We start from the raw sequence: 13,145 nt of genomic DNA on the forward strand, positions 1-13,145 counted from the left end.
AGACGTGGGGATAGCCAAGGGCACAGCCGTGGGTGGCTCTACCTGAATGATTCTTCCCTGGGCACAGAGACCTTGTTTCCACCTCCTTGTAGGTGGGGGAGGGCACAGTAAACTTGAAGTTCACTTTCTTTGCAGAAATGCAAACTCTAGAGCAAAACAATGGGACAGGACGATATGCTGCAGCACCAAACCACGCGTCTTTCATTCCCAACATCTTCTGCTTCTCTCTCCGCAGCCCTGCCTCCCCATCACTGCTGCATTCTAATTCACTTAGAAGAAGGTTGTTACAGCAGAAATGAAGAGAGAAAAACTCAGGTTTCAAGAGACTTCTGAAGCTCATGGTAGAGCCAATGGCTCACGAGAACAAGCTTGGGCTCTCGAAAGCCTGATAGTTGAATATCAAAAGACAGATTCCTGGCCAACTCCTGGAATAATTTTTTTTTTAACCACAAAAAATAGACTCAGACAATTACAGGAAGATCTAAAGATTATTTTCCCCACACAGGAAGAAAAGAGATTTTGCTGAACTCAGAAAGGTGTTAAAAAAGAGACAGAGACAGAGAGAGAGAGAGAGAGAGAAAGCAATCAAGTTGTATAAGTGGGTTTCTGAGAAGGGGCCTGTGCCCTCCCCTGAACCCAAGGTAGCTTGCAGCAGGGAGAGACTGGCCTCTGGATGCTTCTGAGACCCGATAGTAGGGAGGACCTGAGCTCTGCTTCCCATCGGAAGCCTGGAAGGCAGCAGCTTTGCAGATTTCCCAATGCCACCAGGAAGAACCAGAGAGGAGAAATGGCTGTGGGGACAGTGGGGGAGACCTATAGGGCCTGGGCCTCCAAGTGGGGCAGTGAGTGGTGACATCCTCTGTTGGGAATGTTGAGTACCTACAAGACTGTAGGCTCAAGAAGAGTGCAGAAGGGAGCTGAGGGGTGCGTGTGAGGATGAGGGAACATGGCAGCAGATGGCAGCACAGATGGAACAACCCAAGAACAGACGCGACCACAGGAATCCCCGAGGATGCCAAAAATGGGGGCACGTCGGTGTCTGTGGACCATGTGGAGCCACGACCCCCTTGGTGGAAGATGGCAGGAACAGATGACAACCAAGGACACAGCACCAAGGCCCTCAGATCCAAGCACAACCCAACAGGGACACAGCAAGGTCACAAAGCCTCACTTGACTGAAAAAAATCCTGAATTGACTGAAAACAAACTAAACTGATGAGATTAACCTGAATTAACCTAGTTTCTGCCATCAGTGGGACTGTAGGCTCAAAAGAGAGATTAAATTGAAGTACAGAAATAATAAAGGCTCATTCCTTAGACCCCTGAGAAATGTGACTGAAATTTGTACTTAATGCATCTCTCCTTACAATCAATACATGCACCTCCCTAGATAGGGCTGCCAGGTTTAGCAAATAAAAATATAGAGCCTCCAGCCAAATCCAAATTTCAGGTAAACAATAAATCCATTTTTGGCGTAAGTATATCCCACGGAATATTGGGCCATATACTTATACTCAAGATTATTTTCCTTATCTGTAATTCAAACAGTTTTTAGTATAAGTATTTCCCATGCAATATCTGGGATTCACTTATACTAAAAAGTTATTGGGGGCTTCCCTGGTGGCGCAGTGGTTGAGAGTCCGCCTGCCGATGCAGGGGACGTGAGTTCATGCCCCGGTCCGGGAAGATCCCACATGCCACGGAGCGGCTGGGCCCGTGAGCCATGGCCGCTGAGCCTGCGCGTCTGGAGCCTGTGCTCCACAACGGGAGAGGCCACAACAGTGAGAGGCCCACGTACCGCAAAAAATAAAATAAAATAAAAGGTTATTCGTTGTCTGAAATTCAAATTTAACTGGGCATCCTGTACTTTCTCTGACAATCCTCTCCCTAGACCCTCCTCCCTGGGTGGGATCTTTCTACCTGTGGAATCGTACCAGATTGTTAATATTGGCTAACGCCTACCTTCTCCTGAAGCCACAGTGTCTGAATTTGCCTTTTTTTTGTTTCAAAGTCCAACTATAGTCTTCAGTCCAGCATTTCAGAATCAATTCCCAGAGCTCCTGAATGGGGACCACCCCCAAGTACTCCTTCAGACACTGAAACTCATTTCAGTAGATTCTGCATTCTTTCAGTTCATTTGCCAGGACTGTGAGTTTTAAAGGACTCAGGTTTGGTTTTTTCCTCAAGCTGTGTCTGTTCTGTCAGAAGGGGTCTTTGCTGGGAAGGGGGAGATACTGTCTAAAGATATGTAGTTTCACTTCTTCATCTTCTGTGCTGATGAGCTCCACCGTCCTCACGTCTGGGGGGCACACAGTGACTTGTAGGACAGGCTGGAGGAGACAGTGCTCATGATAAACTTGCAATGAGGAGACAGCAAGCCTGGCAGCCAGGAAAGGTCTTTTGCCTGACAGAAGGAGTCAAAGGCAGTTGAAAATGTCACGACTTTAAAACTACTTTGCTGATGGTTTTTAAACTTAAGAGTAGGTGGTGGAGAAAAAGGAACACTCCTACGCTGTTGGTGGGAATGTAAATTAGTGCAGCCACTATGGAGAACAGTATGGAGGTTCCTTTAAAAACTAAAAATAGGGCTTCCCTGGTGGCGCAGTGGTTGAGAGTCCGCCTGCCGATGCAGGGGACAAGGGTTCATGCCCCGGTCCGGGAAGATCCCACATGCCGCGGAGCGGCTGGGCCCGTGAGCCATGGCCGCTGGGCCTGAGCGTCTGGAGCCTGTGCTCCGCAATGGGAGAGGCCACAACAGTGAGAGGCCCGTGTATGGCAAAAAAAAAAAATAGATTACAACATAATAAGGTGTGTAATTTCATTTACATGAAGATATCCACAGGAAAAAGGCTTAACAGTGGTGAGGCTGTGAGTATATTTAATTTTCTATTTTCTTCTTCTTTATCATATTTCCTATGAGAAACATACATGCTTACATAATTCATAATTATGCATGTAGAAGTTTTAGAGAAAATGCTTCACAAAGTAATGACTGATACTAAGAAGCATTAGAGGTTCCATTGATCCAATATCACTTCAAACAGAAGAAAAACTAAAGATAGCAACCAATCAATGGGATTTGGTATGTGCAAAATCAGTATAGACAAGGCAGATCAAAATATACAACCTAAAGACCATAGTAGGGGCCCAATAAATGTCTGATCAAAGTATAAAATAGAGGGGCAGAACCATGCAGGAGTAAAGGCCAGCTTCTAGAACAAGGCTGCCCACACCTGAATTCCAAGTCCACCATCATCTTAGGACTTTCAACAAGTCATCTAATATCTCCAAGTCCAGTCCCCTCTGTGCAAACAGGGATGATGGTCACAATCTCTCTATCGCAGGGTTGTTGTGAGAATTAAATGTTAATATCTCTAAAGTTCCTAGAATGGTACCTGGCCCACTGTAAGTGTTATATAAGTATCTGTTCCATAAAATATTCAGCAGTCGCTAGCAGCAGTGCTGGCTGTAACTACAGATAGGCAATGCAATGGAATGGTGCTATGTACATTCTAAATTAAGGGGTTTTCTTTTTATTAAATAGTAATAAAATAGGTATTATTTTAAAAAGAGATTACCTTCTCTCCTGAAATCCCATAAATGCCAACCAATTCTTTGATTCCATCTAGTACAAGTATACATGGCTTTACACTGACGGAAGCAATGCACACTTCTACAAGAAGTGAAAAGACCAAGATATCTGCATCTTCATTGAGAATATCAGTCTCAAGCTGGGTACCTACAGCACAGAAATGTGCTCAAGTCAGCTGAAAATGTTTCCACCATTGCTAAAACATGTTAATGGGATGCAGAGGCAGAAGGGGTTGGGAACAATGAGTGCTACTCACAGCTGTACAGCTGACACATATACTGACAGGTGTGATTAGCAGCCTCAAAATATTCAGCCCCAAACAGGTGATGATATTTACCACCGGATGTCTCCTATGTATTTTCAGGATTTTATATAAAAGAATATTCTGTATGATCAAAAGCACTATTATCACTTTCCAAAATGCAAATGTTGATCATCACAAAGAGTTGGATGGGAAGAAAGAGAAGTCAGGCTCTGTGACCTGTGAAGCTTCAGCAGATCCTTAACATCAGGTGCCTCCTTAGGGGGTCACGGCCACCACCCTGGGTGGTCCAGCAGTGCACACACACAACACCTCCCACCCACCACCTAGCCTCTTGGGTCCTGGCCCTTTTTTTTTTTTTTTTACTGGTCCATTTTTAAACCTAACACAACCAGTCCTAAATTTCTCAGCCCATAGTAATGGACTCCAGAGCTTGGATTCTGGAAATTCCCAGGGAGAATTAAGTTATGAAGCAGCAAAGAATAGAGGAAGTAATTTGAGAGGACCAACTTGCAGACTGTGATTAAGTGACATAGTAGCAGCGACCCCAAATTATAATCAACTACCTAATATTCTAAGAGTACTTTATTACATACAACTTCCGCCTTGCTTTTAATTTTCAAAAGCAGTATTTTTCGAAGAAATTTAGGCATGTTAGGATCTAGAAAATCAAGTTATGCAGAGAAGCTGGAATGGATTAAATTTCTCAGATGTATGAAGATGCTGTTAGAGTCACTGAGAGTAATTAGGTTTAACAAATATTTATTGGCTGCCTATTATGTACAAGGTTCTGTGCTAGACGCGTAGGAGATAGACGAGATAAAATGATCTATAATATAAAGTCAAAAGCTAAAGGAAGTGGAAATGGGGTCTGTAGACACAGTTTAAGGCAGAATATGAGTCTGAAGGCTACTGGAGTTTGATGCAGACCCATCACAATAAAGAAAATCTTCATGCAGAAGACATTGGGAATGAGCCTCAGAGAATACACAGGTAGAGTTGAGGGCAAGGGTATCTCAAGCAAGACAAGGCAGAGATGAAGGCCTGGAGGTAGGAAATCCCATGAACATTCAGAGACCAGGAAGTCACTTAGAGCAGTGGTACTCACCAGCGGCGTTCAGGGATTCTAGACATCCCACAACACAGCCAGTCACACACAATGAAGCTCTGTCCCGGGGTCTGACTTTCAAACGTTCTGTCAGACAGTCACATGGTGTGTGTGTGGGGAGGGACTTTATAATCACTAACCTAGAAACAGCTCTATTTTACACATAAATGCAAAGTGCTTTTCGCATGGGTTTAAAACACGCTGAATTTTCTAAGAACGTAACTACCGTGTGAGACTGATAGAAGCTTATATGTTGTTCTGTCTGAAATGATACCAACATTTGTTCACCATTTCAGAAAATCACACCCTGAAAGAATACTGCTCATGATGTTTGTGCCTTGAATACAGCTCACGCACGTCAGTCTAGACCATAGCTATTGCTTTCAGGGTCGTTTCCCACACAGAGGCAGGCACCAGCCTACTCCACTGTGTCTTCTGTTGGAATCATGTCTGCGCGTTTACATGTTGAAATACATATTATTTTATAATAAATTACTTTCTCTGTCTTTGTCCATTGTATTACAGTAGAGAGTTGCACTGATACTTTTTTTTTTTTGCGGTACGTGGGCCTCTCACTGTTGTGGCCTCTCCCGTTGCGGAGCACAGGCTCCGGACGCACAGGCCCAGCGGCCATGGCTCACGGGCCCAGCCGCTCTGCGGCATGTGGGATCTTCCCGGACCAGGGCACGAACCCGTGTCCCCTGCATCGGCAGGCAGACTCTCAACCACTGCGCCACCAGGGAAGCCCTGCACTGATACCTTAATTGAGGTATCATTATGCATCTCATTATGCACAACATAATGATTCAATATTTGTATTCATTGGGAAAAGATCACCACAGTAAGTCTAGCTACCATCCGTCACCATACAGAGTTATAAACGTTTTTTCTGGTGATAAGAACTTTCGAGATTTACTCTTTAGCAACTTTCAAAAATGCAATACAGTATTGTTAACTAAACTATAGTCACCATGCTGTACATGACATCCCCATGACTTATTTTATAAGTGGATTATTGATTTTTAAAAATATTTTTATATCAGAAAATGACCACAAAATCAATGACTTGAAAGTCATATACGAATGTGAGATATAAAGGAGAAGGCATCAAAAAAGGCAGAGTTTCAGCTTGTGTCACACAGTTAAAAACATTTTTCAAGAATGGGAAGAGAAAAATTAATCTTGATGCTTCATCCTTTGAGTTTAAAAAAACATTTCAAATATGGGCAATGTTGAGATGTCAGGCCTTCGATGACAGAATTTTAGAACAAAAGGGGTTCTTGCAGATCCTCTAGTCTCATCTAAACCCCTCATGTTGCAGATGAGGACACCCTGGCCTAGAGGTGAAGGGACTTGGACACACAGATGATCAGGAGCCTTTAAAGTACTTATTCTTCTAATAGCTTTTCTCCAAACAACAAGGAATCATGTAAAGACGACTCCATCTGAGTCTGCAAGCTGTGTGGGTCAACAGTTCTCGCGCAATCACAGGTGGGAGGTGTGGACTGCCTGTCTCACAAAACCGGTGTAGAGGTTAAATAACAAAACGGAGGTGAACGAACCTGAAAAAACATACACAGCCTGACAATCATAAAATGTAATGTCACTAATAATAATCAGCAAAAAAAAATTCTAAGAAAAAAGTATTCAAGGATGATTCTTGTTGATTTCTATCCTTGTATACGAAGGAAAACATATGTTCAGTGTTTTTAAAGTCACATTTTGGGTGGTTAGAATGATTTCTCCTCAAAATGATGTTGAAGACAAAAGTCAGCATCACTAGTATTGGAAAATGATCCTCAACATTTCTCTTTATTCTGGCAGAACCAAACTCTCTCCACTAAATGACAACAGCCTGTTGCCTAGTTTAAATGGCAACAGCTTAACTGTTTACACACCCAGTTGGGATAGCTAAATTAATGGGGAAAGAAAAAAAGTTAATTGATGCAATTCCATGATACTTAGTAACAAAGTGGCTTAGTGACTGACTAACTTTTTCTCTTTTGGGCAGTGTTGTCCTACTGTCTCTCATTATTCAATATGGATTTATTGAGAACCTTCTATGCGTCAGGCTCTGTCTGTGCCAGGCACTGAGTATGACAATAGCCAATAAAATAGACACGGTTCCTGAATGCACAGGACTATAGAGGGAGACAATAAAACGTAGAATGACAGGACCAGGTGTGAGTTACCCGAGGGCCCAGAAAGGCAAGCTGACAGTATTTGCAGGGAGACATCCACGTAAACTAGAATACACTGGGACTGGGGCTATCCTTGCCACCTGATCAAAGTTAGGGGTGAGGGAGAGAGGCACCCATCAGCCCCCCTTCTAGAGAGGGTGACCTTTAAATAGGGCTGTAAGAGATGAGAAGGATTTCCCTGACCTGAGGAAAGGGGAGGGCATTCCAGGAGAAGGGAACTGAGTGGGCAGACTCAGAGGGATGGACATGACCGGCTGCTCCAAGGAAACCATCCCCTTGGAGCAAAAGGCTGGAGAAGTCAGCCGAGCCCAGGGCACAAGGGTCTGGCAAGGGCTGCCAAGGATTCCTGCTAGTATTTCTACCCGTTCCACATCAATGACCTCTCTGCAGACTCTCCTGATAATCGATGCTGGCAGAGGACCCCGATGGAAATCATCCAAGAGAGAAACGTCCCTCTGTTGGCTCAAAGGGGCAAGACAGTGCAGTAATGAGGAGTCGGGGCTCTGAACACAACAAAGACCGGAGTTTGAACTCCCTGCTCTGCCCACGTGTAGCTGTGTGACCCAGCCATCCGTCCCATCTCTTTATCTGGGACGATAATGCTGTCAAGGGCTTACTGAGAGCATTAAATGAGATGTCAATATTTTATGGTATGTGACACTTAATCATACAGTAAAATTTACTGACTAGCATTTTTTCCTCTTAAAAATTAAGAACCTGGCTATAGACTATAACATGGTTTGAAATGCTATGTCTGCATGATAAGTTAAAATGGAAAATTTATAATTTGTGCTCCAAAAGCTTATTTAGAATTTTTCTTGCACTGTTTTGTATAATGCAGAATAATGATTTTATTTTTACAGGCTTGGAGATCCTAACATTTACATATCTTTATTTTCATATGTATAGTTATTTTACTTTAAATGACTAAATAAGCTATTTTATTTCAAACACAGTTGAGTTGGTTCTAATTATTGAACTGTCTATGCACTGTACGTAGCAAGCATTTTTAATCTATTGTGTACAAGTGGAGAGGGTAACTGTATTTCACAGAAGCGTAACTGTACTATTATATCAAGAAAGACCTCTTGGGGGCTTCCCTGGTGGCGCAGTGGTTAAGAATCTGCCTGCCAATGCAGGGGACACGGGTTCGAGCCCTGGTCCAGGAAGATCCTACATGCCGTGGAGTAGCTAAGCCCATGTGCCACAACTACTGAGCCTACGCTCTAGAGCCGGTGAGCCACAACTACTGAGCCCACGTGCTACAACTACTGAAGCCCGCGCGCCTAGAGCCTGCGCTCCGCAACAAGAGAAGCCACCACAACGAGAAGCCCGCGCACCGCAACGAAGAGTAGTCCCCACTCAACACAACTAGAGAAAGCCCGCGTGCAGCAACGAAGACCCAATGCAGCCAAAAATAAAAAATAAAAAAAACAAGAGAGAGATGCTGATGAAGCCCTTAGCCACAGCACCTGGCACTTGAAAAGCCTTTAATAAATGGAACTCCGGTACTTCCCTGGTGGCGCAGTGGTTAAGAATCCGTCTCCTAATGCAGGGGACATGGGCTCGAGCCCTGGTCCGGGAGGATCCCACATGCCGCGGAGCAACTAAGTCCGTGTGCCACAGCTACTGAGCCCGCACTCTAGAGCCCACGTGCTGCAACTACTGAAGCCCACATGCCACAACTACTGAAGCCCACGTGCCTAGAGCCTGTGCTCCACAACGAGAGAAGCCACCGCAATGAGAAGCCCGCGCACCGCAACGAAGAGTAGCCCCCGCTCGATGCAACCAGAGGAAGCCCGTGCACAGCAACAAAGACCCAACACAGCCAAAGATAAATAAATAAATTTATTAAAATATATAAATAAATAAATGGAACTCCTTGCTAGTCAGGGCTGCCACCAGGGTCCAGAGGAACAGGGCAAGGAAACATGTAAGTGGGAAAAGCGGTGGCTCTACTTTGACCTTCTGTGAAGCCTGTCACAGAGGGGATGTCAGCTGCAGGGCAGGCAAGGGCACTTGGGTTGGGAGAGCTGGATACGGGTGGGCGGGCAGTTCTCCTCTGCTAGATCCCTTTATCCTGGCCAGCGAGGGTGTGGGTGGGGAGCAGAAATGTCAGCTTCACCCAGGGGCGTTTCAGCATCCCCACTAGGGAGGCGCCCAGGCTCACAGCCCACGCAGGAGCTGCAGCTGTGGACAGCTGAGGTGGGCACGGGAAAATGCTCTCTGCAAAGAAGCTGAATCTGCTCATGACCTCCCAGGCCCAGCTGTGCTCTCAGCAGCCGCTCCTACTCCCCTGCCCACGTCTACCTCCCCGGGGGAAAAGCCAGCTTCGTAGCTGAGGCAGTGATGCTAAATGGTGCTGGAGCCAGCCAGCCCTGCTTGTCCTGTTGCTTAAATTTTTGCAGTGAAAAGCTTCTGGAAATGCAGAGGAGTCCCAGGTCCATGAGTATCACTGCATAAAGACTCCAGGCCTGTTCCTCACGTAATTTAATAAATATGTGTCTAGTGATTTGTCATTGATGTAAGTTCCACGTGGGCACTTACCAGGCTTACCTAACTCACTACTGGATAGTTAGTGACTGGCACGGTACCTGATCATAAATTGTTGATTGAGTGAATGAAATAAAATAAACAAACCTGACACTCAGGTTCAGCAAAGCAAGAGGATCAGTCTGAAAACCTATTGAAATAGAAAACCTATAGCAGGATCATTACATAGGAGTTACTCCATAAGAATTCCATCTCCGTTGGGGAGGGTGGGAGGGAGGGAGACGCAACAGGGAAGACATATGGGAACATATGTTTATGTATGACTGATTCACTTTGTTATAAAGCAGAAACACACACACCATTGTAAAGCAATTATACCCCAATAAAGATGTTAAAAAAAAAAAAAAAAAAAAAAAAAGAATTCCATCTCCGTGACTATGAGTTAGGAATCAATGCCTTATTGCTTTAGTCATCTCACCATCAAATTTGAATGGCAGGATTGGATTGGATTTGATGCCCCACTTTCACCTTTGCCCGCTTTCAGTCTCTCGTCAGCCAAGCCACCAGAGTGAACTTATCAAATGTCACTGCCGTGCTCAAAAGAAGTAAAAGTCTAAGCCCTTACAATGATGCATGAGAACAGACAAGACCCTCCTCTCATCCCTTACATCTCCAACCTCACCCCATCACCCTCCCTACAGCTCTGACTTCCTTCCAGCTGTCTGGCCTCCCTGCCGTTCCTCCAGCCTCAGGACCTCTGTGTTTGCTGTTCCCTCTGTCTGGAATACTCTTCCAACTCATATTGGCAAAGCCCGTTCCCTCACCTGCTTCTAGCAGTCACCCAAATGCCACCTTCTCTCCTACCAGATGGCCTATTCCCTTTCAGGGTTTCATCTTGCTCCATGGCACTTACAGGCATCTAGCCTACTACATATTTTCCATATGTATCATGTCTGTTGCGTGTCTCCATAATACAAGCTCCATGGAGGCAAGGATGTTTGTCTTTTGTTCATTGCTGTATCCCCTGTGTCTAGAACATGTTTGGGCACTTAGCAGGTAAAAACCAATGAAGGAAAAATACAAATATAATATACCCCCATAAATAAACTAGGGTCTTAATGATTTCTTCTCAAGAACAAATAGAAAATGGAAGCATTGCAAAGCAAACTGTAGCTCCCTTCAAAAGAGAAAAAATAGAGAATGCTATTGCTCTAGATGGTTGGTTATTAAGAAAATGCTTTGAAACTCCAAAAGAACACCCTTTCCTGTTAGCTGCACACACTATTCAGGAACTTACAATACAAGGTGTTATTTCCAAATGGCAAAGCTCTGCTTCCACACAGCTAATCTCAAAGGACTTATTTAATTGCTGTGTTTTGATTGGGCACAACTGGAGTTGTGTAATTGCAATAAAATTTATTAAATGTCTCATCCACTCTGAAATACTTAAAATTATAACCTAAGTGAGATATAATTCACATACCAAAAAAATCCACCATTTTAAAGTATACAGTCGGTTTTAGTTTACTTAGTATATAGTAAATATCTTCACTATCTAATTCCAGACCATTTTCAGGACCCCAGAAAGAAACTCCAGACCCATTAGGGGTCATGTCCCGGTTCCCCTCTACTCTCATCCCCTGAAAGCCACTAATCTACTTTCTGTCTCTATGGACTTGCCTATTCAAACCTAAGATTTTTAACAGATGACAAATATTTCATACTCTTGTAGTTTCAAAAACCTTGACTGAGCGCCATGTTGTTTTAACCAATTAAATTGTCTTCCTCTTGCATTGGTTCCCAGAACCACAAGAATGTTCGTAGCTCTGCACATCATAGTGGGTGCTGAGACCGTGGCAGACATGGTGGAGCAAACCTTGAGCCACCCTAGCCACTGTGAGTTTATTTCAAATCCCCAAACTCTCACAGAATAAATGAGATCTGTAATAAGAACTGGAGGATGAGGATGGAAGAAAATAAAATGATCCCAAGAACCTCCCTATTTCTAGGGTTGAGACTGGAAAGGACACCACAGACAAACCCAATTCTTTCCTCACGCCCCAGTCTCTTCATGCCTGTGGGTGGTGAAGAGAGCATGTCAGCACCCGGAGTGGGAAAAGATATGGGGGTTTTAATGCAGACGACACTGTGAAGGAGTGCAAACTTTGGGTAAGATAACTCCATTCTCACAAACGCAAATAATGCTATGGCCCATAGTCGGCAATTAACAAGTATTGGCTGAATATCTTAATGTAATTAATAATGAGCTGATGATGTATGTGGAAGCTCTTTGTAAATTATACAATACTGTACAGATGCATTATTCATATTTCCTAATCCAGTTTCTTCTCCTTAAAATCATTCCATCACTGACAGGAATGACTTAGACCAACTTTGATCTATGGGATTAAAAAAGAAGGCAAGCTCTCTGCCCTCCAGCATTTATAATCTTTTAAGGAGACTGAAGGGAAGTAACTTGGCAGTTGCAGAGTGATATCTGATGAGGAGATTCTAACCTGGGGGTGACTTTTAGGGAGCCTCTCTTGCAGGCAAGGATGGACATAGAAAGGGGGAAGGGAGGGAAGAAATTCCCAATTTGGGGGCTCATACTCACTGAAGTCAGGCTGCTTTGCTTGGGATTTCTTGACATCTTACCTGAGAATAGATAGGCTGGGGCCTGCTGCGGCATTATTAAAATCAAATTCCACATCCTTTAAGGCAAATCTTTCCAAGATTTCAAAGGTTCTGTTTGACTCCTTGGAAATAACAAACACTTCCTTGCACTTCTCAGGGAACTCTTCGTGATAGAAACGTTCAAAGCTGTGCTTGAAGTCTTTAGACACAAAAAGATATGTTTTGATACCTTAGGTTTATAGTTTTGCATTTTCCATTACCCATGGTTATTATGAATACCAAGGAAAGTATCTCCCCTTCTGTGTCTATACCACCTTCTTTCTATGTTAGCACCAAATTTCATAGCCCGTTCTACATTCTAATGAAAGGAAGCTATAGGCAAGCAATTTAATCTTAATGCTATTTGTACATGAAATCCTATGTAGGATTCCAAGTTATTTCATGACCTCAGAATGACCAAGGCAAAAAAAAAAATTGGATTTGCTACATGTATCATCTTGTATTTTTAGACTGTTAGCTAAATATGAAGTCACCTAATTCAATCTCGTGGCATATGTGTATGTTTCTATCCATGGCAATGGTTGGGGGAGTGGAGTGTATTTTTAAGATAAGATGCCCAATGACAACCATGGGTACAGCTGCAACTCTGCCACTGGGCAAGTCCCTTAAATTCCCAGGTAAAATAAGTGGCAGGGCCAGACAACTGGATCTCTTGAGACTCCTTCTAGTTTCAAGGCACTGTGTTTCTAAACTCATTGCCTAATTAAAGTCAAGGTGTTCTGGACTGCCAAAATGTCCTCCTGTCTCTGGAGACACCTACGTCTCCCAGAGTTTGGGTGGGGTTTGTTTTTTTTA

The 13,145-nt window shown here is 43.8% G+C and overlaps 1 protein-coding gene across 1 annotated transcript in view; it reads right to left on the reverse strand.

Moving 5' to 3' along the window:
- LOC137202343 (putative tetratricopeptide repeat protein 41) overlaps nucleotides 1-13,145 on the reverse strand; it is an 81,054-nt gene that overhangs the window by 50,160 nt on the left and 17,749 nt on the right. Inside the window, exon 4 of the mRNA XM_067697749.1 lies at nucleotides 12,312-12,489. Coding sequence (XP_067553850.1) covers nucleotides 12,312-12,489 — 178 coding nt within the window. The remainder of the gene's footprint in view (nucleotides 1-12,311; nucleotides 12,490-13,145) is intronic.

The sequence above is a fragment of the Pseudorca crassidens genome, chromosome 11 (assembly GCF_039906515.1).
Source record: "Pseudorca crassidens isolate mPseCra1 chromosome 11, mPseCra1.hap1, whole genome shotgun sequence".
NCBI classification, from domain to species: Eukaryota; Metazoa; Chordata; class Mammalia; order Artiodactyla; family Delphinidae; genus Pseudorca; species Pseudorca crassidens.